The 27,685-nt window shown below is 37.0% G+C and overlaps 1 protein-coding gene across 3 annotated transcripts; it reads left to right on the top strand.

Annotated features, from left to right (window-relative positions):
- The first annotated feature begins 446 nt into the window (after positions 1–446).
- On the top strand, positions 447–26,754 carry LOC102690949 (cytochrome P450 4B1-like). 3 transcript variants are annotated; one of them, XM_069194271.1, is made up of 12 exons: positions 447–779; positions 5,298–5,454; positions 5,931–5,975; positions 6,301–6,428; positions 7,013–7,137; positions 11,163–11,317; positions 13,358–13,464; positions 15,880–16,070; positions 17,209–17,342; positions 18,550–18,614; positions 21,470–21,552; positions 26,313–26,754. In XM_069194271.1, exons 1-12 carry the CDS (start codon positions 582–584, stop codon positions 26,488–26,490), a joined length of 1,566 nt encoding a protein of 521 aa, XP_069050372.1. In that variant the 5' UTR covers positions 447–581; the 3' UTR covers positions 26,491–26,754. The 3 variants fall into 3 exon arrangements, with proteins under 3 accessions (XP_069050372.1, XP_069050373.1, XP_069050374.1); XM_069194272.1 differs by having other exon boundaries at positions 5,298–5,442; XM_069194273.1 differs by lacking the exon at positions 26,313–26,754 and adding an exon at positions 25,496–26,232.
- The last annotated feature ends 931 nt before the right edge of the window (positions 26,755–27,685 follow it).

The raw sequence follows: 27,685 nt of genomic DNA on the forward strand, positions 1-27,685 counted from the left end.
TGTAGAGATAATGCTGGAACACCTAATGCTATTATAGTGTTTTTTATTGATCTCACCACTGTTTAGTATGTTCTCTGTAGGTCCTATTAATTTGATGGGTTGTGTGTGCCTATTGAACACAAAGTTTGTTTTAGATGGAAAATACCATGTTTTTAATAGAATGTTTAATTTTGTTAAAGACTTCTGTTTGCACAGTTGGATGTGGATTTTGACTTTTGAGTTTATAGTTTTGAGAACATGGAGTATCATTTCAGAATTATACACCCGTAGAAAGCTCCACAGCCGAAACGTTGTGTTTTCTTTCTTCTCTTTTCAGCATGGAATAAAACTATTACTTGTTTCTTTCAGAAGAATATGTGTAAATGAAAAAAAAATTCACATGACCACATCGAATGCTCTGTCACTTTAAATCTTTCTATGGTTCAGTAGTTCAATAACGTAACTCCTCCCTGCTTTAGGGTGCAAAAATATCTTTTGTTGTCAAGTTATTATATTGCTTTGCTCAACCTACAGTTACTTTGTTCTGTTTGTTACTGACAGGAGAAGCTGCTTCACTTTCCCAGAATTTGCAGCAAACAGCGATGGAGCTGTTCGAAATAAGGAATATTTCGATAATGTCTTTTGATCCAAGTCGCCTTTATAGTTTAATCGCAGTATTTTTGTTAGTAACAGTAACATTTAAATTATCGAAACTGTTTAATAATAGAAAACAGGCGCTTAAGATCCTCGAAAGCTTCCCTGGACCCCCAACACATTGGCTTTACGGGCACGTTCATGAGGTAAATACTTCCAGTCTGAATGAGAATGGGCGGATTCAATGTTACTTGAATGTTACGCAAGCAAAGGACAATCTATTAATCTGATGTTTCAGTATTTTACATTTACAGGCCGTAAATTCATAAATAACTGGAAAATAGACACACAGACATTTGGTTTAATTATACTCACATGAGTAATGTTGGCTTCTGAATGTGATGTTATTCAGTACACGAGTTTATCTCTGCGTTTGTAATCGCAGAAGAAGTATTTCTGGGAAGTGGTTGTTGTGTTTTTTTTGTTCCTTGTTTTGAACAATTGCCGTTAAGTTCTACAGGGTCATTATTATATGTTTGCACCAATTATTGTCAGAAGACCGTAGGATCTGCCGAAAAATTCGGCTATAATGTAATTTATTGACAACGTGCTTGCAGTGAGACGGGATACGTGTTAGAAAACATTGAGTTTTATAGTAAAGGACACGCATCCCATCTTGGCTGTACAATACAGTTGTTAGGTTATGTTACAGTACATAACTTTTTTTTTCAATTTGTCAGTCTGCATCCATGGAGATTGATATTTCAGTAACACAGTTTTGGATTAAGATTATAGTATAACTTTACAATTCTTGTATATTTTAAGGCATTACACTTCTGTGCTGTTGGGTGGCTATCTTGACTAAGTGGAACATTATGTGTTGTAAAAGTTTTAAGTGTTATAAAGTAAGATACACTACTGCTCCAAAAGCTTTCGGGAATTATTTGTGTAGTAGCTCTGCCATTTACAAAACATGATGTTTTGGTTTTTTTTTCTTATGGATATAGTTTGGTTACTGAAGGCTTGCACTTGCAACTGTAATTACAATAGAAAACAAAGCTATCGTATAATACTGCAGTTTGTCTTGTGGTAAAACCATTCTTTTGTAGGCATAATGGGAAATAACAGGTTGGGAGAGACTCTCGGTTTCCCTCCAAGCTGTCACACACAGTACTCTACCTGCTTTTGCAGCATTGGCTTCGGAGCATGGCTCTCAAATCAGTGCTCACAGGCTGTTACAATGGTGTCATAGTTCTCAAATACTTCCTGTAACAGGTCCAGGAGAACTCCTTGGGCCTTCTTATCTACACTTAATGACTGGTGCACAAGCTATTCTTCCCCTAACTAATGCGTTAGTTGAGTTGCCCACTTGAATTTGGTCCTAAAAGCCTCGACTGGGTCTTGCATTGAGTAATGTCTTGCGGTCAGTGGCACTCCTGAGGTCCAGCCTTCACTTGGACCCCCTGGCTTTAGGCCTTGGCCCAAGGACCTTCGTTTGACTCCAGACTTTCCTGTAGCTGCTCGTGCCTGCACTCAATCCCCCTTGACTTGGCCTAAAGCACTTTGAGTGGAGTGTCCAGAAATGCACTATATAAGTGTAAGGAATTATTATTATTATTATTATTATTATTATTATTATTATTATTATTAATAATTCCTTCTTGCAGTAAGTTTTACCATTCCTAAAGTCTACTTGTCATCTTTTTTTCAGTCCTGTTATTTTAGGCCTACCTTGAATTCTTGCGCGGGGGAGTCCACTGTCCTCAGTGTGCTTGTTGCTACTGCTCCACTGTGGCTACTGACTGAGTGTTATTCCACTGTGCCCCCTGGTGCCATGTTACTAGTTGATATGGTTCATCCTGCTTTGACCCACTTTGATGCAGAATGTGGTAGACTTTCAAGTCCAAGAGACAGACTGTTTTCTGTCTTTTGTTTTACCAGGGACAGTGTCACTCTGGTCTAGTGGACCTGAGTGCCTGGCTAGCAGCAGGGTACATGCCTCAGATGTGTGGGATTCTCTGGGCCCAGAGTTCTTTTTTCCCAGAAGGAACTAGGCTGGTGAAATGAGCAGAACGTCTGGGGGTTACCATTCTTTCCTATGAGGGGTCCATCCAGTCTTGATGGAGCACCACCAGAGTGCCCCACTGGCAAAAGCGTTCTTTATCTGGTTTCACTTATCTGCTCCATAACCGCGCACTGGCCACCAATTTGTCCTGCTTGGGACTGCCTCCTTGCATCCAGTGGGATCTGCAGACCCAGACCTACTGCTTGGGCTAGAAAGGCTGCTTCCTCAGCCAGACTTCACACCTAAGGCCAAACTGCTCTCTTGCGGCTCTGACCATGTAGTCATGGGCGGTCTCCAGACCTGAGTCTTGAACTGTATTTTGACTCAACTGTTATAGGGTTTGGTCTGGGTGTCACCTGAAGATCACCTCTCTTGGCATCTGGAGCTCTCTACTGAGCTTTAGGAGGGCAGGGGTGCAACCAGTGGAATGCACTACGAAAAAACATCTAGGACCACAAGGGGCAGCTGCATGTCCCAGTCCTTCTGGTGTTGTTCATTTGCCAGGGACAGGTGTGTTTCCAAGTTGCAGTTAAGGAGGCCACTCCCTTGGGGATATAGGGGATGGCTATAAACTTATGGATACCCAGCCGCTTGCACATGGCCTGGAACATCCAGGACTTGAAGTTCCTGCCCTGTTCAGTGCGGAGTTCTTTAGACACCCCGAACTGTTTTAAGAACCCCCCTATTAAGGCCCAATTCACAGTCTCTGCCTCCATGTCTGGTAGGCCATAACCCATGGTGTGAAGTTGTCCATCACGAACAGCATGTATCTGTTGCACCAGGACTTAGAGGGAAAAGATTTCAGGATGTCCATGATGGCTGTCGCCATGAGCACACTCACCAGCAATGGGTGCGGAGTAGCCCTTGAGGGGCCCAGTGGTCGTTTCCTGGCAGTGTAGGCATCACAGCATCAGCACTAGTCAGTGGCATCCTGTCCCTAGTCACATATTTGTCCAGCCCACACCCACTGTCAAGCCTCCTTGAGTTCTAGATTGGCTTCCTGCCCATCCTCCCAAAATGGTGCATGGTAAGACAGCCTAGTCCAGCAGTTTGTGGTCAGGGGGTAGTCACCAAGATGAATAGTAACTACGAGTCTGATGTGGTAAGAACTGGAACAGTGTAGGGCACCTCTTTGAGGGTGTCAAAGGCTCTCTGCCTCTTATCCACATGAAGGGTTTGCCTTTCTATGTCAGATCATATAGCAGGGTGGTGATGGTGGCCATCCTTGCCATGAAGCACCGGTAATAAGAGGCAAGTCTGGGGAAGCTTCTTGGCGGTTAAAGGATGATAGGAGTTGGCCATCTTCCAACTGCACTCACCTTGTGCTGCATGGTGGTGATCCTGATCCTGCTCACTTGATGCCCCAGGAACAACACCTCTTCCTGCAGCTTGTGGCGCTTCTTTGGGTGCAACTTGAGACCTGCCTGACCTTTTACAGACCACTGAAGAAACTTGGAGAGTGCTATCAAAAGAACTGCCATGCACGATTAAGTCATCTCGGCATACTGTACCAGGTACTGGTTGGGGAGCACTGACTCCAGTACCTTCTCCATTTGCCTTTTGAAAGTGGCTGGGGTGTTGCAGTGGCTGAAGTGTATCAATCTGAATTGCTGCTGTCCACAACCGGTCTAGAAGACCAGTATGGGTTGGGACCCCTGTGTCAAATCCATCTGCCAGTAGGCACTGTGGAGGTCTTGTAATGAGAACCACAAGGATTCAGCCAGGTGGTCAAGGGATTTCTCGACCCAAGGTAAGGTACAGGAGTCTTTCAGCATGAGAATTTTTAGCTATTGGTTGTCCAAGAAGAACCATCAGGAGACACCCTTCTTAGAAAACCAAAATGATGGGATGTTGCAGTGCCAGCTTGACAGTAGTGCCCCCAAACCAGCTGTTACAATGGCATCATAGTTCTTAACTTTTTCCTGCAACAGGTTCAGGAGAACTCTTTGGGCCTCCCCATCTATAATTTTGTCCCACAGTCAGTTGCGCTGCTTGGCTACATCATTTACTCAAACACCTTGCTTCAGGCCTTGGCTGGTGACAACCGCCAGGGAGAGAGTTTTTAGTGTGTTTGGGGTGAAATGAGCTTTCAAAATGTTATGTGGCCCTTGGGACAAAAAAGTTTGCCCACTCCTGGTCTAGGCAGTATGTGGGTGCCTTCTACTTGTTAATGATTGACTTCACCACGTTTAAAGAGATATTAAGGGCCTTTGAAATGTTTTCATACCCTTTTCCTGATCTTTGCCTTTATATTACTTTATCCGTAATCTTCATGGTGGATCTTTGTTTGAAATTCACTACCTGACTGAGGGATCTTCTAGAGAGAGATGTATTTAGCCACTCAACTGTGTGACTTAAGGCAATTTGTACTCCTACAATATATTAATTAAGGTTTGCAACAGCAATGGGTTTAAACAGTACAATCACTTATTTGTAAATTTGCGTACTATTTACTTGTTCTTGTGCTTGTTTTTTGTAGAGCAGGTTATGAACTGTATATAACTAATGTTAATTGCTACTCAAAGTGACTTCAAACTTTAAAGCAAACTTCAAATGTGAAAATTGTAAAAATTGACTGTCAGCATAAATTTGCATGCAATGTACTTGGATCTTATTTCTTTGCTACTTTTCCCGTTTGTTTTTCTTTTTCTGTCAAAAGTTTCCACAGGATGGGAATGATTTAGACAAGACTACAAAATGGGCAGACCAGTACCCATATGCTTTTCCATTATGGTTTGGACCTTTTGTGCCATTCTTGAACATAAACCACCCTGAATATGCAAAAACTATCCTTTCAAGTACAGGTACGAACTCCAGTTGAGTAACAATTTTTCTCAAGTTACTAAAGATGCCAAATGATACAGATATTTTGAATAGTCAAAAAAATGTATGTATGAAGAGGTATTCACACTTTGTTTGATATCAGATATTTGTACAGTTCTTGCTTAAGTAAGATGAATGATTTTATATTTGCAAGAGTTGAGATAAAACTCATATTAATATTATTTTGATAAAGACTTTAATGTACAATATATATATAAACTCTGTTCTTAGCAACATGGAACCACTCAAGAATGCCTGAGGTCTACACAGAATAACTGTAAATAATATGATAAGCATATCTACTTTATTTTACAGTTGTCAAATTACTAGCTACGGAATAAAATTCTAGGCCAAGTATTATCAAAATAATTTTATGTAGAATCTTTGACTCTGCCTTGCAGAATATCACTTTCAAATTTTTTTAGCCTATTCTGAAAAGATAATTATTATATGTGTGTATTTTTTTCAGAACCAAAGGATGACATTTCATATAGATTCCTAATTCCATGGATAGGTAATGTTTCATACATTGTTACCTGTGGATTTTTAAAATACCATCTTTGACATGTCGTATTCTGACAAAATAATAATAAAAAAGTGCACAAACACATGAAATAATTTAAATTTTATTTCATTTCATTCTAACCAGCAGAAGAAAGATTTGTATTTGTCTGGAATGTCCTCAAAAAAATGATTATTTCATTTTTTAAACTTATTTTAAGATCTAAAACATCCATTTCTGTAACCAAGGTCACATTTAGTCATTTCATAGCCAGTTCTGGATAATGACTTCTGATAAAGAGTGTTTAATCATGGCTGGTCATGTTCTTGCTTTCCAGGGGAAGGTTTGCTTGTGACAGACAAACAGAAATGGTTTAGGCACAGAAGACTTCTGACACCTGGATTCCATTATGATGTCTTAAAGCAATATGTAAAATTGGTAGCTGATTCTACAAAAAGCATGCTGGTATGAACATATTTTTAGCTCTAAAACATTTATTTTCATACTTAAAAACAAATGTTTATGATTTTTTCAGGACATTAGAAATAAATTCCTAGCACAACACATTAAGAAACTGTATTGACTGTACTAAAATGATTTGACCTCAAATATCAGAGGTGGAATCTGATTATTTCAAATTATATTAAACTTTCTAAATGTGTTATTTAAATGTCCTGCACCATGTTGTATGTTGTTTCTAAAACTCTGTTTTACCATTAACATTTACAGTTCTGGAAAAACAAATGTGCTAGATTGAATTATATAAACTACTGGTGTATCAACATTGCATTCATTTGAAGCAAGTCCCCAAGCAGTCTTTAGACTCAACCTGTTTTAACTCCTATATTTGCTAAGATTAAATTAGTTAAATCAGAGTAGCTAGATTGTTTATCATCTGTTAATTCGGTTATTTCAATTATACAATTCAACACACACAGTATGCAACTCTTTTAAGACATTAAACCTTTTAAAATAGAATGAAAAGGTTATTTTGCATGCAGTATATATTTAGAAATGCACCTGCTAATTTAAGTTTTTATCTTATACAGGAAAAATGGGAAATGTATGCTGGAAAAGAGGAGTCTTTTGAAGTGTTTCAGCATGCTAGCCTAATGACGCTTGACAGTATTATGAAGAGTGCATTCAGCTGCACTAGCAACTGTCAGACTGAGAGGTCAGTATTGTAGTATTGTAGAGGTATACATTTATTTAATTATTTCTCTGCATGTTCAAGGGACACAATTAAGAGTCAAAATATACTGATGTAAAAAAGAAATGCAACATTTTCTGGAAGGAGAATACTATAGTTATAGCTTATGTACCTTCACAAAAGGTTGTCATTTTGTTTTAAGCTCCGTGGCCAGCAATACAGCTTGTGCAGTGGGGCATTGCAATTTGCCAATCACACAAAAGGTGTGCACTTTTACCCAACAAGGTCCAGGTGGAACAATGCCTTCTCAGGTCACCTTTATCACAGGTGCCTCTGTTGCTATCTGCACCTGTGGCTGAATGGTTGCCGGTTCGTATCCCATGGCCGGTAAAGGAATCCTACTCTGTTTGGCCCCTGAGCAAGTCCTTAACCCAACTGCTCCAGGGGTGCCTGTATAAATGGTTGACCCTGTTCTCTGACCCCAAGCTTCTCTCCCTGCCTGTGTGTCTCATGGAGAGCAAGTTGGGGTATGCGAAAAGACAAATTCCTCATACATTGTATATGACAAAAATTGTATATGGTCAAAAAAGTGATCTGATTTTTAAAAAGGCCTTAGTTCAAAGCTTACTGCAAGAAAAAGGTCACACTTAGTGAGTTTTCTGTGCATTCGATAATGTCTCGAATGTCACCAAAAGCAAGGGAGAGAGCCATTGGCAGGCATGTCATGTGCCAGCGTTGCCACACACTGTGGAGTAAGCCACTCCACTGTCTCCCAACTGCAGAGAAAGTTTCAGCAAACCGGCAGGACAGATGATCGTCCAAGATCCGGTTGCCCTCGAGTGACCACACCAGAGCAGGACCGACACATCAGACTGGTCCATTTGGCAGATCGTTTCAGATCTGCCACCTGTACTGCTGCTAAAACTGCCGACAGACACAATGCTTGCATCAGTGATGGGACAGTGAGGCTCCACGCTGCTGGACTTAGAGCAAGGCGACCTGTCAGAGGCCCTCTGCTCACACCTCCTAGACATCACACCAACTGGCTTGGGCCAGACAGAGGCTGTGATGGACTTGTCAGCAGTGGCATCAGGTCCACTTCATGGATGAGTCACTCTTCAGCCTGTTCCATGCAGATGGGAGGGCCAGAGTATGGAGGAGGAGGTGTTGCATTTCTTTTTTCCATCAGTATACCTGTATATGAAAACCTTATATAAACATTGCAAAAATATTTTATTCAACCACTAACTTTTAATACCATTCTTTGGTAATAGAAACAAGGATGGAGTTTTCTTTTTTAACAAACGACAGTACATTTTAGTTCAGGTGGTTAGCTGCATCAGCATGCATAGGCTGCAGAGGTAACAAGTTTATTCCATGCTTAAAAGGGAACGAAAACACAATGTTTCGGCAGCGGTGCCTTCTTCAGGTGTGAGCACTGTACATTTTGATCTGATTAAGAAAAACATGTTCACCCATCAAACCCATGTACATACATGAAGAAAGCATTGGTAAATCATTGACCTATTTTAATGGAGCTGAAGGGAGTAATAAATTATAAAGAGTCACACCTCTAAAATGCCAGGAGTCTATGTTGATCTGTAAAGGGATGGCACCTACTCTACCTCCTAGTGCTCTCTCAAGTTCCATAGCAATAGTGACTTCTGCAACTTCTTAGGTGCCTGCAACCTCATGATAATGTCAGTGAGGGATGTGTCTCTCTTTCTGTTGATGCTGTACTTGCTGTAATTTGTAGCAAAACTTGTAGCATGTTAAACTATCAAGTAGGTAGCTGTGTCAGCATGTGCAGGCTGCAAAGGAACAGGTAAAGGTTCATTCAGTGCTGAAAGGAAAAGAGAAGAGACAGTATTGTATGGCTGTGTATGGCTGTGAAGCCTTCTTCAGGTGTGAGGGAAAGAGAAAAAACAGCAATTAATGAGGAAAGGGTAGTTTAGAGTATGTGGGGAGCATGGGGTACCAATGTAAATAGCTGAGCATTTTCTGCAAGAGGTGCAGGGAGGTGAGACAGAAAGGAGACTGGGAAACCTTTACAGGGAATGTCAAAGACTCATAGTTTCCAATATCAGTGGCCATGATCACACTGATATCTCTGTCTGCATCCTCACAAAGGGGTTTCAGAACTCCTATTACAGAAAGACATCCGAAACCAAAATTATCCTGAAACTAGGATCACAGCTTCCCCGTTCCCTTAACAACAGACTCATCTCCTTCCAATCCTCTCTATTCATTTGCAGGTTTTGACTTCACACCTCTCTCCAGTTCTCCCAGACTCTTGATACTCCTTCTCCCCTAATCCCTGTCTCCTCTCAGATACCCTGTCTTTTGTTCTCCCATACTTCAGTAACTGGCAGTTTCCCTCTTTCCCTCATACCTGAAGGCTCCGCAGCCGAAACATTGTGTCTCTTTTTCTTTCAGCATGGAATAAACCTTTAATTGTTCCATGTTAAAAAATAAATTATTTGGTGGGGTATTTTTAACCTTGTTAGATTTAAGTTTTCAATCAAAATAGTGTGACTATCACTGATGCATGGTAACACAATCCATGAGCTGTAGCTTCGTTGTATCCTATCTACTCTATGATTTATCATTTTTTTTACAAGGCGCCATATTTAAAAAAAAACTAAAATGTTTGTTGGCATAAAAAGTGGTTTTTAACTATCCAGTTTTTTACAGCTTTTAAAGTCATGCATTGTTTGAGTTAGGTAGGAACACATCATTTGTATTTATTTTTGATTTTTTAAAACTAAAAAAAATTGTTTGCCCATCGTGTTGATAAACTGTTTACTGCCAATTGTAAAAAATAATCCTTTCACCCTCCCTCGTTTAATTTAAAGATTTTCGTGAAGAAATCCTTAAACACAAAACCATCACGTATAATAATTTATTCAGCTGGTTCTCTGTTGAATGACTCTGACTGACCAGGTTCAATTCCAGTACTATACTTTACTATATAGTACAGTTTAAACTTTTTTTAATTTGTTAAAGTTAAATTGTTGGCTGATTACTGGCTGCTGACATTTGGATTAAGACAAAATATAGAGTTTCTCAATTTGGATGTAAACCTGAAAGAGGCGCATGATGTTCACAATAAGTTATAATAGTGGCCTGTTTTTATGCATTCGGCTATATGAGAAACAAACCGAAACTATTGCTCTGATCGAACTTTGAACCACCTGGGTGCAGCTCGCTACATTACAGTACTCATTACCACTACAAGGACAATTTTTTTTTTAAAGAAATGAATGAATACAAATATTTCCAAACCATCAAGTTGTGAGAATTTAGCTGCTTAGTTACATGAGTAACTAGTTACTGCTTAGTTACATAATTGTATATTAATATAACTATAAAGTTTTAAATGTTAAATCACTACAACATTGATCTTTTTGCAATAACAGCAAGTGCTGTTCTTATTATGTATTCTTAGAAAAGGATAAAACTTTATAACTTTTTAAGAAGTAGAGAATATAAGTTTAATAATGTTAGAACAAGCACATTAAAACCAAAACCTACTGTAAGTTACCAAGTTAAAGACTCTGATGCATACAATATTTATGCATAATGGAAGGTTGTGTACTTTTGTCTAACTGAGCAATCTTGCTTTTATCAAATATACAGTCTTTCTAATGTTTAATGATTATCATGCTGTAATACACAGTTTAACAATATTAAAAGTCTAAAGAGTTTACAACTTAAATTCTTAATTGGAAAAAGATTGTCCCTCAGCAGTGACCGGGATTCGAAACCAGGTGTTTTCTGGCGACAGCTCAAATGCTGTAAATGAGACATTAAGCTTTATTAGCTCTACCTGGCAGTTTTACAAGGTGCTTCCAGATACTATTATCCTATTTAAAAAATCATGCGGTAGGATGCGGTATATTGCGCCACTTCCATCACATTTTAGCGCAGTGTACCTCGCTCATTTTGAATGGCTAGATCTGTAGTTGTACATCCGTTAGATCCCAAGCTTAAGTGATTGTATTTGCATAGTAAATTAATTGTACTTTTTCTGTCTTCTTTTCTTTCAGTGGTAAAAACACGTATATTAAGACAGTCTATGAGATTTGCAACATAATAAACCTCCGATTCAGGTTCTTCCCTTATCACAGTGAAATTCTTTTTTACATCAGCAATCTTGGCTACAGGTTTCGGAAAGCTTGCAAGATAGCACACCAACATACAGGTTTGTTATGAACTAATTATTTTATTTAATGTTTTAATCAGAATTGGAGTAATTAATTTGAAGGGGATGTAAGAGGAGAAGATACAGATATAAAATTCACACAATCATGCTTGCATTTCATCATCAGTAACCATTCCAAGGTATTACAAGTTTTGAGAAGTTAATATAAAGTGGATTTATTTCCTCATGTGAGAGGAATGCTTAATGCTGTTGAGAACTAAAATGTGAGCACCTAATGCCTTAAAACTAGGATATCTTTTCTTCATTATCATGAATGGAACAACATTAACACGGGTGCTTTTTACATGTCTTTTATGCATTTGGAATATTTTTTTATAAGTCACAAGCAATTCTGTGTTAAAGAATGCAGAATTCTATGTGCAATTCTGTGTTCTTTAGAATAAGATGCATCACTTATTACTTCAGTGATAATGTTCAGTTAAGTTTAAGTTAAATAATACACAATATTAGTCATAGATGTAATAAATGATGGAGACCTTCCAGTGGCACTCAGCTAATATAGACATTCACATGTAGCTCAGACTCCCATACATCAAGCAGCTACTCTTATGTTCTTTAAATTAGTTTAAGTTTGGTGTAAGGTGGTTTCTAGACCTATTTTGTTATGCAAGCCCCTGATTCACAATGCATTTGAAATGGAACTGGATCTCTCATATCCTAAAGCAAAATGAAAAAAAAAGTGTTGACAAGCAGCTTTTTACTTTGCAGGCCGCAGATATCAGTGTTGTGCTTTCCTACAATGATCCACTGGGGGTGAACCTGCTTTGGCTTTCTGATGTACAGCACTTTATTGTGGTGCTTAAGTACCATGTGATTGAATGGGAGGACAAAAAACGTTGAATCAACCTATGTGTTATTGGAGATAAGCTTATGTAAAGCTCTACAAAAATGGCTAACATGATTGGTCACCACATGACGTCACAGGAGAGTACAGGATTTATGACATCTGAGGTGCACAGAGGCTCAGGCTCTTTCATTTTATTTTGAAAATCCTTTGCAAAGCTGACTGACAGATGCCACTTCAGCCAACAAAGCATCCCTGTTAAACTAATTCATCTTGTATTGCAACCAAATAAGGTGTTTTTACTTTGGCACTGAGGGTTATATTGGAGTTGTGAAAATCTCATGACTGTCAGTATTGTAATAACGATCTTGTGTTTGTGTTTGTTAGTTTAAATCTGTACCTGAAGTTCACAATTTAAGAGTTCACAGTTATATTGTTGTGCAGCAATTTAAAATATTATCTCTTCCTTTCTCATATGAGTACATTTAATCTGTTTAAAGTTAACTGTAGAATCTATTTTTTTCTTTTATTATATGGCCAGCAGCCATATCACCCTGCAACTCACAACTGACAACCCACTGAAGGTGTGAGCCTGGTCACCTGGATGGGAGGCCTCCTGAGAAAAACTAAGATTGGTGCTGGAAGTAGTGTTAGTGGGGCCAGTATGGGGCACTCACCCTGTGGTCTGTGTGGGTCTTAATGCCCCAGTGTAGTGATGGGAACACTATACTGTAAAAAGGCACCATTCTTTAGATGAGACATTAAACCGAGGTCCTGACTCTGTGGTCATGAAAAGTCCCATGGCGTTTCTTGAAAAGAATAGGGGTATTATCCCAGTGTCCTGGCTAAATTTCCCATTGGCCTTAAACACTAATGGCTTCCTAATTATCCACATCAATGAACTGGTGTCATTACTCTCTTCTCCTGCCCACTGAAAGCTGATGTGTGGTGAGTGTACTGGCACACTATGGCTGCCATCACATCATCCAGGTGGGTGCTGCACATTTCAATACTTGAAAAGCACTTGGAGTGGAGTGTCCAGAAAAGGGCTATATAAGTGTAAGGAATTATTACTATTTTTTAATGGCAAGTTTTATGGCTGTCTAAGAAAAGGTGGTTCTTCACTACCATAATAGATAAAGTCAGTGCTTAGCAATGTTCCCACTAACTCAAGAACTAAGAACATTAGCTTCTTTGTGTTTTGTTTTCCACAATGCCTTCTGATCTCTTTACAGATGAAGTGATAAAGCAAAGGAAGGAAGCCCTAAAGGATGAAAAAGAACTTGACAAGATTCAGAAGAAGAGAAACTTAGACTTTCTTGATATCCTACTTTGTGCAAGAGTAAGTTACTACTATCCAGTGATTCTGTAAATGATATAAAATGCAAGTTAAAAAAAGCCTTTAGTACATACAGTTGTTCAGTAAAGCAGTTGAACGGATATATGAAAATGTTGATAGGAAATCCAGTACAAAACAATAATCAAACATAAACCATACCAATCCACAGTATACATTATTTTAGTCTATAATAATTCTATACTCCCAAACAATTCTGAAATACCTCTCTTTAAGTTTCTAATCTCAGTCCACTTACTAAGTCTTCTGAGCCAAAAAGATGCCATCCTGTAGTACTAGAAGGAACAAACATTTCTATTAATGTATTCTGATGCATCACCACAGCACATTTTGAGTATGGCACTGGATATGGCAACTTCTACAGGGGCAGCACAGTTGGCACAGTGATTAACATCGTTGCACTCAGCACTAGTGTCCTAGATTCAATTCCAGACATGGGTTGCAATCTGTTTTGAGTTTTTATTATCTCCTGGTGTTTGTGTGGGTTTAATCTGGGTACTCTGGTTTCCTCCCACAGTCCAAAGGAGGTCCAATAACCAGTGCCAGATTTCCCATTAGGCACTGTAGGCTAAGAAATATTTAGGGCCTACGTAGGAGGGAAACACTAGTGACTAACGAAAAACGAGCTGAAACAACATGTTTACGATCGATTCTAGGCATCCAAATCAATAATCATACACTATTTAGCGGCTGTTCTAGAAACTAGAAGTATCGACGTGATGATTGCTCGACTCGCTCCATCAATCACACGGTTTAGCATTAGAATAATTTAAAGTGCATCATGTCAGTCAACATAATTCAATTGACGTTTACCCCTCTTTTTGCACATTTCTGAGTGAAAGTGCCCAGGGCGTATGAAAACCAAAATCCACCCCTGACAGTAAGTGGTAGGTTAATTGGTTTTGGATAAAACTGGTCCTAGTATGAGTGTGAGTCTGTGTGTGCCCTGTCATGGACTGGCATCCCATCCATAAACCATCTTATATCTGTTGCTTGCTGGGATAAGCTCTGGCTACCCTGCATCCCTGAACTGGCTGAAGCCAAAAGAAAATGGATAGATGGGTAATAAACAGCATGAGATAAAAGATTCAAGGTTTTCATCACTATCCAAAATAATCAGTTTACTAAATTACATCATGCATAATATTAAATCTCGTACAACTCGTTCATCCAACTTTGCTCTGGACAAATTACAGTAACAAAATGAGTATAAAGGACGAATTAAAAGGAATAACCTATTTAATACTTTAAAACTCATCTCAATGAGGAAACAGTAGCGCTGGCCAAAGATCAGTGCTATTAAAACCCCCGAAACAATCCCCAAAATTCTGATACAGATTTCTTTAAAAATGAAGTTAATGGACTAAGCTGCAAACTTCTGCGGGAATTGATCAGAGAATATGAACTGTAGCATGGAGTAAATGAAGAAGAAACATGAAGGAAACAGGCTTGAGCTTTCTTTGTTTGAGGAGACTCACATATGTAATGTTTTGGAGGAATGCAGATGGGAAAATGAATTAAAAGAGAAGAATGCATGATTCAGGTGATGGAACGCAAGTCAGAATACTCAGGTAATAGTACTTGAGATTGGAACTCATGATGGGAAGCAGAACACATTCATTAATGTGTCAGTTAACATCGCACCAATTGAATACCCATAGAGGGGAGTAAAGTGATAGGAGGACCCATATTAAAGGAACCTGAGCTGCATCATGGGAGAAGGCACCAGTGATGGCAAGGACTTTTAACGAGGAGGCCCACAACCAGTGCACACTGATACTATGCTCTCATACCCTTAGGGGAAGTGAGCATCAGCAACCTACTGGGACAGGAGGACTGAGGAAAGGAGAGAGACTAAAAATTGAATGCTGGGGCATTTGTGCAGTAGATTGGATGCTCAACACTATTGACAAAAGGGTGGGTGATGTAGGAAAAGAACAGAGTGAGCAGGATTAGGTGGAGAGAGAAGGTGGGGAAAGAGAGATGAAGTTGGGTGCCATTGTGTAGAGATCCAGGAAGGGCTGACATGATCAGGAGAATTGAAATTGAAAGTTTTGCATGGAGAATTTGAAGTTGAAGAGCTGCTTGTTCAAGAAGAGGAAGAAAGTTACTCCATTCCTGTTTAACAAGACAAAGGTAAGGTCATAGCAATACAGAGTGTGACAGACATCTACCTACAATAAGACTGAAGTGCTGAGTGCTAAAAAAGATGTTGCAGGCTGCCAGAGAGTATTTCTATATTGTAGAGAAAAAGTGCAAGAATAGACTTCCTCCTGAATATTGTAAAGTAATACAGTTTCTTAGTTATTTCCATAATTACATTATATAAATACATTCATATTTCCATCAAAGATAAATATTATTCTAAGTACATCTCTACGTAATTGTGTTAAACTGCAGGATGAAGAAAATAACAGCCTTTCTGATGAAGACATTCGGGCAGAGGTAGACACTTTTATGTTTGAGGGACATGACACTACTGCTAGTGGGATTTCCTGGATCCTGTACAGCCTGGCATCAAATCCAGAACACCAGAAAAAATGCAGAGAGGAAGTTCTCGTGGCTTTAGAAGGGAAAGACACCGTGGACTGGTTTGTCAGCCTTAACCAATTTATATATTATGGTATCTTATTATTGCGGATTAATTCTCAATATGTGCTTGCAGATGGCAAGGAAATCCCTAGGATTACTACAGGTGGTAGCCTGAATATCCAACTCAGACACCCAACTCTGATAACACTTAGCCAATAGGATGCCAAAGCTTTCAGTCTCTTTAACTCTTAGCAAACCTACCTGTTTCTCTTAGAATGAAGACAAAATGTTATGTAATGTGTTTGAACTTCTTTTTTCCACAAAATACTCCATACTTCAGCCAATTATACTGCATGTTTCCAGTATCCAAGCCAGTATTTATTTTTTTAATCTTTTACTGCTAATGATTTGCCATTGCCAATAATAACACATTTTACAGAATTATATAAAAAACCAAACAATAATGAAACAATTAAGAAATTAAAGAGCTTTTAAGAATATGCTTGTATGAAATATTTGACCTTTTTGAACTGATTACCTCCTGAGATTAACAAAAAGAAGGCCATGCAGTTTGTGTGAATGATAGACATACAGGTTCAGTGCCTTTTATCACTCTGCAGTATTTTCCCATCTTAGTAAATGAAACATTTATAATGGTCTGAGAATGTGATTGGCAAAGCTTTTATATCACAGCGGCAATACTATTATATAGCCTAATCATGTCCGAGGCTAAGCAATGCTAAGCCTGGTCAGTTCTAAATTGGGAAATGTTTTAAGAAAAAGTCACACCACTGCTGTGACTAAGGCACTCTTGCCCCTGGACCAAAATTTCTTAAGCAATGCCCTATTTTGGTGAAAGGGGACAATGTACTATAGAGTGTACTGTTCTTAGGATGAAATGTTAAACCAAAGTTCTATATAAGTGGCCATTAAAGATGCAATGGCACTGTTCAGAAGAATAGATGTTTTAACCCCATGGTATTGGTGAAATTTCATTTTTTGCTTGCATGGTTGATCTCTGTACCTTTTTTAGAATCGCATCATTTATTGCAGGTTGTCTGTATTTTCTGAATATTCCTGTATTTTACATTAGTGTTTTTCACAACTCTCAAAAACGAATATATGTTTTACAATAATTTTCTTTGTGTGTGCACCTTGCGACTTTAATTTTATAGTTTATGTTTTATTTTATTATAGGGATGATCTCAGCAAAATACCATACACAACAATGTGTATAAAGGAGTCACTCCGCCTTTACCCCCCTGTGCCAGAGATATCCCGGAAACTCACCAAACCAATGACATTCTTTGATGGACGAACAGTTCCCGAAGGTTTAGCTTTATTTCCATTATTTATTTGTGTGTAAATTAAAGTAAGCTAAAATATTTTTTCAAAACAAGATAACTTACATATTAAATAACAATAAAAATTGATTCAGCAGACTCTCAAACTAACAAATGAAATATTAACAAGATCTCTCTTTGATCTATTACTGAGTCATCAGTAAATGGAGACTACAAAATATAGAATACTGATGTGAATGATGTAAGTGTGAATAAGGATTGACTTGTAGCAGTTCCTCCATGAGTGCAAAGTAGTTAAAATAATAAACATTACAAATAACTTGCTTTGCTTTCTGCTATGCTAGTAGTTCAGTAATCCAAGTGGGATTAGTTAAATACCCTTGAAAATGTGTCCCATGCAACTCGGGGCTCCAACATATCCAGGGATAAATATCATCATGTAGAATGCATGTGCAATGTTTTTGTTTCATATTTACAATTTCAGTTCAATTGTATGTGTTCTAGACCTTAATGCTTTTCTAGACACTATGAAAAAGGTTCTATTTACAAGTTATTACTTACTTATAAATAAGTTCCATGCAGAACCTAAAAACTGCATACATACTGGAGTGATGTCTAATACATATATTTACATTAATTAATCATCTAAACATTAAAAATGATTGATTGACATGCATATCTGTTTTTGTGTTAAGGATGACCAAATCAATTCAATTTTATGCTGTGAGTCCCATTTCACCTTAAACATTGATTAATTCAACTACTTAAAAGGTTATTTGTACCTGAGAAAATGCAGTGGAAATCCAAGCAGTCTCTGCAACACTTGTAAGCAGCTATTTCAAATATGGTTTAAGTGTCTTTCCCAATACCAAAAATGTATTGAATGTATAATGTGTTGTATACATAAGACTATTTTAATTTATTTAGACAGTTGAATTTAGTTTTTTTTTAGTTTTAGGATATTTCATTTCTGGGAAATTGTAGTATGATTAAACTAAATTGTTTTGAATCATCCTTAGTGAGTTGTAGTAACACTACTACATGTTCTTTGGAAATTGGATGCAATTATCTCTAGAAATGTATTTCATAGCTAAATTATTGGGTCAGCAATACTAGCATATATTGTATACTGTATTTATATATGGAATGTAACAAGCAATACGACAGTGTAATATGAATATTTATAATTCCTGTATCTTTTATTAAATAAATTTACCTTTTCACTTTCTTAAAGGTTTTCTTTTAGGAATAAGCATCTACAGCATTCACAGGAATTCTAGTGTTTGGGAAAATCCAGAGGTAGGTTTAAAGACATTTTAAAAACAATAAATACTCTACAAACCATATTGGTTATTTAGAGGAAATAATTCTACTACAGATCACTCTTTTTGATGCACCAGATTCATATTGCTTGCCTGTTGTATGTGTAGAGATATGTTTTTTGTCATGAAGACTAATGGTTCTTTCCCAGTTGTTAAAATGTAAAAAGAATCAATTAATTAAAATGTAGTTTGATTTGACTTAAAAATAATCATTGTTGCTTAATTGTGACTTTGGATATAAGCAAATACTTTCAAGAAAGTCCAGCCTACTACAAAGAAGTGTTCTTTCCTTAACATTTCTTCATAAATGTACAGTAAAGCATTATTTAATATACAGATGCAGCCATTTAAAGTGCACGGTACAGACACGTACCGGAGGTAATTGGCTACGGCCTCGCGCATCGTGACGCCCGTTGACGCAAAATACTGCGGTACATGATTGATTGACCGATAGGGGCACTCGTGGTCCGTTGGTCGGTCGTAGAAAGATTTACAGTAAATGTCTTTACTGTGCCCGTTTTAGTATTAAATATTTATATGGAATTTTACCACTGAAGGGAAATCTTAGTGCCTGAGCATAAAAAGAATAGGAGCATACTGTAACGCGTGTGAAGGCCATAAACGATATTAATTTTGGAACATAAACATACAGTATATGGCTGGTCTCAGTACTTTAAATAAAAAATACACACCAGTATTCCATTTCTCCCTAAACATTTTAAGCATCGAAGTCTTTACCTAACGTGATACTGGAATCAACAAGCATACTTTTAGAATTTGATTAAAAGGGAATATAATATGGAATCGCGTATCAAAAGAAATTAATAATGATATAATTATATTCATGTACCGCAACACAAGAATTGTACATGCTGTACGATGTCTGTTGATGTTGATGTCTGTCTGATGTGCTTTTTCAACGCTCCTCATGAGACCTTGCTGGTGGCGCTGTGGGTTAGGTTCCTGACTCCCACGTCACACGCTGTGTGTTCGAATCCTGCTGGAGCCATGACTTTTTTTTAGCAAACATTTCTTTGAAAAAATAAAACTTTTCCCTGGGTCAGAGATTAAATAAAACCTCACTCGCAACAAACAAATTTATATTTCTAAATATCACAACATGATCGAATTTAAGTCATTTTAATAACAATGAATGGTCACCTATGCGTTACAAAATAAACATTTATATTGATTTAAATCACGTTTTGATTTAAATTACAAACCCGGGTTTAAATAAATGTGTTTTTTGATTCACAATCAGACAAATGCAACATATATTGATATCTTAGTCTTCTAAGTATCTTAATAAACTTTCAGCATAGCTTTCTCCCCGTTTAGATTTATTTTTCTTGGGATCAAACGTGGAAAGATTAGATTGTAATCATTTTTATTTTTTAAATACATTTTAAAAAAGTGTAATCTATACTAAAAAGCTGTACACCACCTGCTTTAAAGATACATATTGTAATACTTTCGGGTTCGGATAGGACAGACACAAGAACTCAGACTTGCGGAGTTAAAGCAAGTTAAAGCCTTGATTTTATATATCACCTTTAAAAGTGGCATCTCAAAGCAAAGTAAATACCCAACATTGATTGTACCCATCTGTCATGCTAATAAAGCACCTTGAATTGAATTGAGAGAGAGAGGTGGGGGAGGGCGAGCGAAAGAGCACAGCCAGGACAGACAGGCAAATAAGATACACTCCACAGACATTCACAACAGAGACATATCATAAAATGTTTGCACATATAGTTAAATTATTAATTGTTTTTCAAAGTGCAATGAAATACAATATTGTTGTTGTTGTTGTTGTTGTTATTGTTGTTTTTATCCTTTAAAGCGTTTTGAGAAGCCACTTTTAAAGGCAATATATAAAAGCGCTGATTCTTATGGAATGTGTTTTCTTTCCTTTTTTTTTCAGCATGGAATAAACCTATTAATTCTTATGGATGCCCGGTTCCGCTGGGGTTTTTTTAAATCGCGTATCTAAGGAAATAGCAGTATAACCTTGTTCATGCACAAACGGTGGCATGTTACATTATTAATTTGGGTGTCTCCTCTTGCCAGAAAGCTCTAAATTGCATTTTGAGTGCAGTTTTTGATTTTTTTTTAAATTGCAACCCATAAATAAAGCTGATACTGTTTAGACTTTTAATTATTTTAAACTGTATTACAGCAGCACAATGCACAATGCAACGTAAATTGCAAAAATGCTCTTGGAATCTGTCCAGGCCTTACTTTGTCGGGCATTTTCATTTACTATAATGGACATAAAAACTCACTTGCTTTTAACAGAGCATTTCATAATTTCTAACTACGAAAATTATTTAAACTATGACGCATCATTCAACCATTCCAAGTGCTTGTACAAATGTGCTAAAGAAATTATACTTTGAGTTTACAGCTTGTCCAAAGTCATTCATTATTAATACTATTAGTAATATCTTCAGTAAAGGCTTTGATGCATAAATATTTCTGTAGGTAGGTGTCCAACTGAGCAATCTTGCTTTCAGAAAATATACCAACTTTTTAATGACTGATGATTAACATGCTGTAATACACAGTTTAAATTTAAAAGCGCAAATGCTGTACATGAGAGGTTAAGCTTTATTGGCTCCTCCTGGCGGTTTTACAAGGTGATGCCGGGTACTTTCTGGCATGACGTCAAATGACGCGATTTACCCTGTGATACTGCAACACGCCCACCGGGGTATACCACAAAATACACCACCCATTTCGAATGGCTGCATCTGTATAAAGGTATGGAACTGTGAAATGGCTAATACAAGATTATAACTTTAATTCTTTGTTTTCTGCTTTGCATTGTAGATATTTGATCCTCTGAGGTTTTTACCTGAAAACTGTGCCAAACGACATCCCTATGCTTTTGTTCCATTCTCTGCAGGACCAAGGTTTGTGCTAGTCAATAGTGTGCACTATGTGATTGCATGTTGTCAATGTATTGTTCTGTAAATATAAATTTCCAGAAATAAAAGCAGTCTCTGTTTTACCTATTTATTACCTCAGGTATCACCATTCCAGCATTTCTAACCTCTCAAACGAATAATCCCTAAACATGCCGAGAAAAATGCCAAGTGAATGAATATAGAATTCCTTGGGTAATGTTTAATGCAATTTCACAATATTATTTTTAAAGAACACCTTATCACATAAAGCTTCCTGGAGCATTGTATATTCCACTCAGAGTTTCATCCACTTACGTGTATGACGTTAAAATATGGCATGGCTGAACTCGTGAAATGCCATTATCTGTCTCAGTCCTTTAACACTATTATTATTAAACATCTGTCTCTAGTTTCAGTTTAACATTGTGTCAGAACAATCTTTTACATTAGAAGAGAAACTTGTAGAATGTCATTCTATGTTTTATTCTTTATTTACATATTATAGGAACATATTCTTTAAATTAAATTATCATTTTCAGACACATATTTTTAAGGAAACTCACCCATACATACACTGTGCAAGCCACGGAAAAACTGTGAGCACCTACTGTGGTGTCACAGGGGATTAGATAATCCAAAACGAGATGAAATTGTCTGAAAAACTCACACCACGCATATTCCTTTTAAAACTTCCCAGTTCCCTTCCGCCCTCACTCCTCTGTCTGATGACTGTTTATAATTTCCCCATATCTTAAAGCCAAATCCATATTCCAATCTCTGTTCTGTTTTCCAGTCCGTTATTCCTAAATCCAATCACCATAAAAAAACAATGACGTATCCGAATCACAATCCATATCCTGATGTCTGTTTTGTTTCTAGTCCGTTATTTTGTAAATCCAATCCGCTCAACCTCTTCCGTATTGCCACTACTTCCTCCAAGTCACATCCACCTCACTGGCTTCCACACCGCTGATTGTTTCCAGGGCATTTATATATTGTTTCCTAATGTGGCTCACCTGATTCTCATTGTGTTGTTGGATACCTCAGTTCTTGATCAAAAATTGTAGTGCCATTTAAGGAATTATAAGATTTATGGTATCAATTCAATCATCTGATGTTTAAGGACAAAAAAAGGACATAAATGTTATTTTAAAAACATTATTCTATAGTAGCCTGTATCTTTGGCTTTTGTGTGGCTGTTTTAAAAAGCTTTAAAAAGCTAAATGTAATATCTTTAATGTAATATCTTTAAGTTTAAAGAAGTTTGAACATGTAAGTTCCGGAAAATAAGTCCTATCTGGAAGACATTTTCTGACTGAAAACATAATCGTGATTTTACATATGAAGTGATACACTGTCATAATTAGGACACAGGATAGTATGTGGTATGACTTCACTGATCATTAATGTAGTCCCAGCAGCATGGACACATAGATCATATTAATGCCTGCATACACTCTGGGGCATCTTCTGCCTCTCTTTCTGTATAGGTGTGGACAATTGATGAGGTTTGGTTGGTCATGTTGTCTCTTTTGATACCATAATTGAGTTGGTCCCACAGATGGACTTTTAGCAAAACATGGCGAAAGCTTAATTAACCTTTATTTTGTTAATGTCATACCATTGTAATCTTTTCATTTTGTAATCTAACATTATCCTGGTATACTCAACTCTTCTGGATTAGTTTCAAAGAAAGGCAAAAGAAATACAAAAAAAATCACAATTTGTATGACATCACATGTCTTCAGCTTAATATTTTTAATAAACAAACATACAAGAAGTGGACAAACAAATGAAACTTAAAAGTGACTTACTATGTTATTAGTAAGTATTAGTGACTTACTATGTTATTTAGCAAACTTCTGGTACCTGTTTGTGTAATACAGGTGCAGCCATTCAAAATGCGCGGGCGATACCGCATTATTTTCCGGTACGCTGTACGCAGTCTACTGCAAGCAACCGGTAAATACCGCTAGTTTCCGTAAATTCTCCTATAATACGACAAGCAAAATAATAGTATCCGGAATTTCTGAAAGGTGGAGCTAATAAAGCTCAACCTCTCATGTTTGAGCTGTGGCCATCAGTCTTTAACGAAGATATTACTAATAGTATTAATAATGAATGACCTTGGACAAGCTGTAAGTGTAAACTCAAAGTATTTCCGTGGTCAACATTCTTTTTTTCATTGACCGTCTTTGTAAAAGTAACACCACAGCATTTCGCAATCACGCATTTGTTTCCAATCATGCAAAGTACAGTGATTCACCATGGCTTTCACATGCTCATAAAAGAGATTGATTTAGGAACATAAACATATTACCGTATGCAAACTGTTCAGTATACATTATGTATATGTATATGTATATTTAATGTCTTAACTGTGTCCATTTAAGTATTGAATATTCATATCTAATTTTACCACTGAAGGGACATCTTAGTAGCTGAGCATAAAAAGAATAGGAGCATACTGCAACGCGTATGCAGGCCATAAACAATATTAATTTTGGAACATAAACATACAGTATATAGCTGGTCTTGGTACTTTAAAGAAAAAAATACACACCAGTATTCCATTTCTCCCTAAACATTTTAAGCTTCGAAGTCTTTAACTAACGTGATACCGGAGTCAACAAGCATACTTTTAGAATTTGATTAAAAGGGAATATAATATGGAATCGCGTATCTCAAGAAATTAATAACGATATAATTATATTCATGTTGCAAAAGAACTGCAACGGACATAAAAACTCCCTTGCTTTTAACAGAGCGTTCCATAATTTCTAACTACGAAAATGCCAGGTGAAAGGATTTGTAAACATTTTGTTAAAGCAAGTCAGTTTTTTCCGCAACACATAAAATACATTTTTCCAAGAAAGTTTAGCCTTTGTCACTTATGAAACCACTAAATAAAGACATAAATATAGAAATCTTAAGATTTGTTTTATTTAATGTTGGTAGCAGGATGAACTGTGCTAAGTGTATATTTTGTCGCAGAGTTGCTGCAAGATGTTAACAGTGAAAAAAGGTATTTAGAATTGTAGAATGAATTTGAGTTTTAGCCTTAAGTTTTCACTATCTTTTGTTTCTTGTCCTACAACTGTTATTATTGATCACTGAATTATTGTACTTGACATTACTTCATTCAGCCTTTTCTGAACGTCTATGACAGGCAGAGAGAGTGCTGTTTCTGGTGCGATCTCTTGCAGCTGACATTTCACTGTTTTAAACGAACAAGAAATTCGATTATAAATCAGTTATTCTATATAAACACAGCGTAATTGCCCTCCGAAAATCCTCTTTTTCTTGTTCGTTTTAGAGACCTTGATCGAAACTGATTTTAGTTGTCAGAAAGGATTTATTTTCTCTGTATTTCCTATATTGCTTTGTCGAGATTTTAACTTTATATCTAACTTTATATCTAGGCTCAGATTTCAACTATAAATCGTACAGTAATTAATAGCAGTAAATACTGATGTTTTGCGCCCTCTTAACACAAAAATATGTTTTGTAGTTGGGATTAAATTTATTTCGTACGCGTATCTACTCCGGTTCGGGCATGTCGCGTGAACACATATTCATGTGTTGCGGTACATGAATATAATTATATTGTTATTAATTTCTTTAGATACGCGATTCCATATTATATTCCTTTTTAATCAAATTCTAAAAGTATGCTTGTTGACTCCGGTATCAGGTTAGTTAAAGACTTCGAAGCTTAAAATATTTAGGGAGAAATGGAATACTGGTGTGTATTTTTTTTTAAAGTACCAAGACCAGCTATATACTGTATGTTTATGTTCCAAAATTAATATCGTTTATGGCCTTCACACACGTTACAGTATGCTCCTATTCTTTTTATGCTCAGCTACTAAGATTTCCCTTCAGTGGTAAAATTCAATATCTACAACGGGCACAGTAAAGACGTTTACAGTAAGTCTTTCTACGACAGACCGACGGACCACGAGTGCCCCTGTCGGTCAACCAATCACGAACCGCGTCATCTTGCGTCATGATACGCGATACCGCAGCCAATTACCTGTGGTACGTGTCTGTACCGCGCACTTTGAATGGCTGCATCTGTATGTCTGAATAAAATTCTTATGTATCGATTGCATGTTTTATCAGTGTAATTAAAACGAAATATTGTCATTACATTAATAAAATATCAAACACTATATATGTTATCTTAATACTATAACATTTTGTGCCAAACAGGTTTAACTAGAAAAATGCAATGTGATTATAAATGTGAGTTATTAACTGAAATTCAAGAGGAAAAATGATAGCAAGTTAATTTACACAGTTATTAACGGTGTTTGTGAAGATCCTAATCACAATCATCATGGAACTGTATATAATGAAAATAAACACCTCCCTTTGCATTTGTCTCAAGCATCCCTCCTTCATCCTACATCTACACCTTGCAGCTAGCCCTTGGTTAACTCCTCTCTGAATGAGGTTCGAGCCTCCTGCTACTATAGCTAGGAAGGTACCCATTAACCAAGCAAGTTAAGTGAAACCTATCCTTCCAAACAATCCAGACATTCACAAAGCCTCTACTTTGTTATCCCTCCTGAACTCGTTTCAACAGATCGTAACAGTTATAATCATGTTTGATACTGAGCTTTCTTTTTGCAAAACAGTAGAATTGTTTTTAGGATGGTGGTACAATGATACTAATTTATTTTTATTACAAATGAATTCATAACATTGATGTATTCATTTGTAATAAATTGTTGTGATTTTTAAATTCCTCTTCTAAATAGGAACTGTATCGGACAGAACTTTGCCATGAATGAGATGAAAGTTGCGGTAGCATTGACCCTGAAGCGCTTTGAACTGGCAGTTGATCCAAACAAGACTCCAAAGAAGATTCCTCAGGTGGTTCTTCGTTCACTCAATGGGATACACCTAAAAATCAAACATGCTTCAAGAAAAACCTGAATTCAAACCTTTAACTGTACTGACGAATTTGTCATTATTGTGCCTTTCTAAAATATAATTAAAATATAAGTACAGGTGTGATTTAGTTAAAAAAATAAGATTAGTTTTGATATTATATATTGTAACTTGCACATTTATTCCTGTAAATTTTCTTACAGTAAAACTTTATTCCTGTAAAGTAAAATTTCTTGCTGTCTAAATTTTTAATCATGGCATTTTGAAAGGTATTTGTAATCTACACCAAACAAATCTAAATAAAAAAATGCTGAAAATGTGTGAATAAAATAAGATTTGGAAAAAAAATGTTTCTCGATTGCATAAGTTTTCATCCTCTTTGCATGGCGCCCTAAGACTGTTTGGGTGCAAAAGCATAGTTTGTGAGGTCACAAAAATATTCTCTGTCTCAGTGTAATCAAATTCTTTAACTTGATTATAGAGTTATTTGTCTCTGTAACCTTCCTTGGACAGAGATTCAATTTCAAACCATAACTCATGTAGTGATATGACAAATTGACCAGAAAGACTAAGGAGCTTTCAAAACAAATCAGGTATACAATGTGCTTCTGTAGTTTGGTGAAATTGCACTAACAAAGAAACAAGCCAACAAATATAAAGGGAAAGCATATTTCATGCTTTGGTGTTAACTCACTGGGCTGAGGAAATTACAGTACTAGCCAAAAGTCAGTGCTGTCACAAACCCCCTTACTAATGAGGACTGAACCAGAGAGGATGCTGTAACACTGAAGTTATAGTGAAGATAGAGTTGCTAGAAAAGATGTGTGCAGAGTTTTACAGGAACTGAGGAGAAAACACGTGTAGCACAGAGTGAATGAGAAGCTCTTGTGATGCAGGCTTGAGTTTGTTTGGTTGAGTAGATTTGGATATATATTGTTTCAGCTTTTTTCTAAAGAAGAATGAAGTGTCGGAATGTTGGAATGCAACTTTCAGGGTAGAGTGTCAGCAACCAGGATGGGCTCCTATAGGGACAGAGAAAAAGGAGGATTCAGGAAAGGGAAGAAACAAAACTATACAATTAGAGACAAGTGCGGATTGCATACTTGATCAGAAAGATAAAGAAGAAACAGGGGTGGGCAGATCAAGCATGATCAGGAGAACAGAGAAGGCAGGGAGAGAGACAAAGTAACTGTTGTTCCAAAGGTCCAGGAAGGGATAACGGGAACTGAATGAAAAACCA

Source organism: Lepisosteus oculatus, chromosome 9 (assembly GCF_040954835.1).
Source record: "Lepisosteus oculatus isolate fLepOcu1 chromosome 9, fLepOcu1.hap2, whole genome shotgun sequence".
Taxonomy (NCBI): Eukaryota; Metazoa; Chordata; class Actinopteri; order Semionotiformes; family Lepisosteidae; genus Lepisosteus; species Lepisosteus oculatus.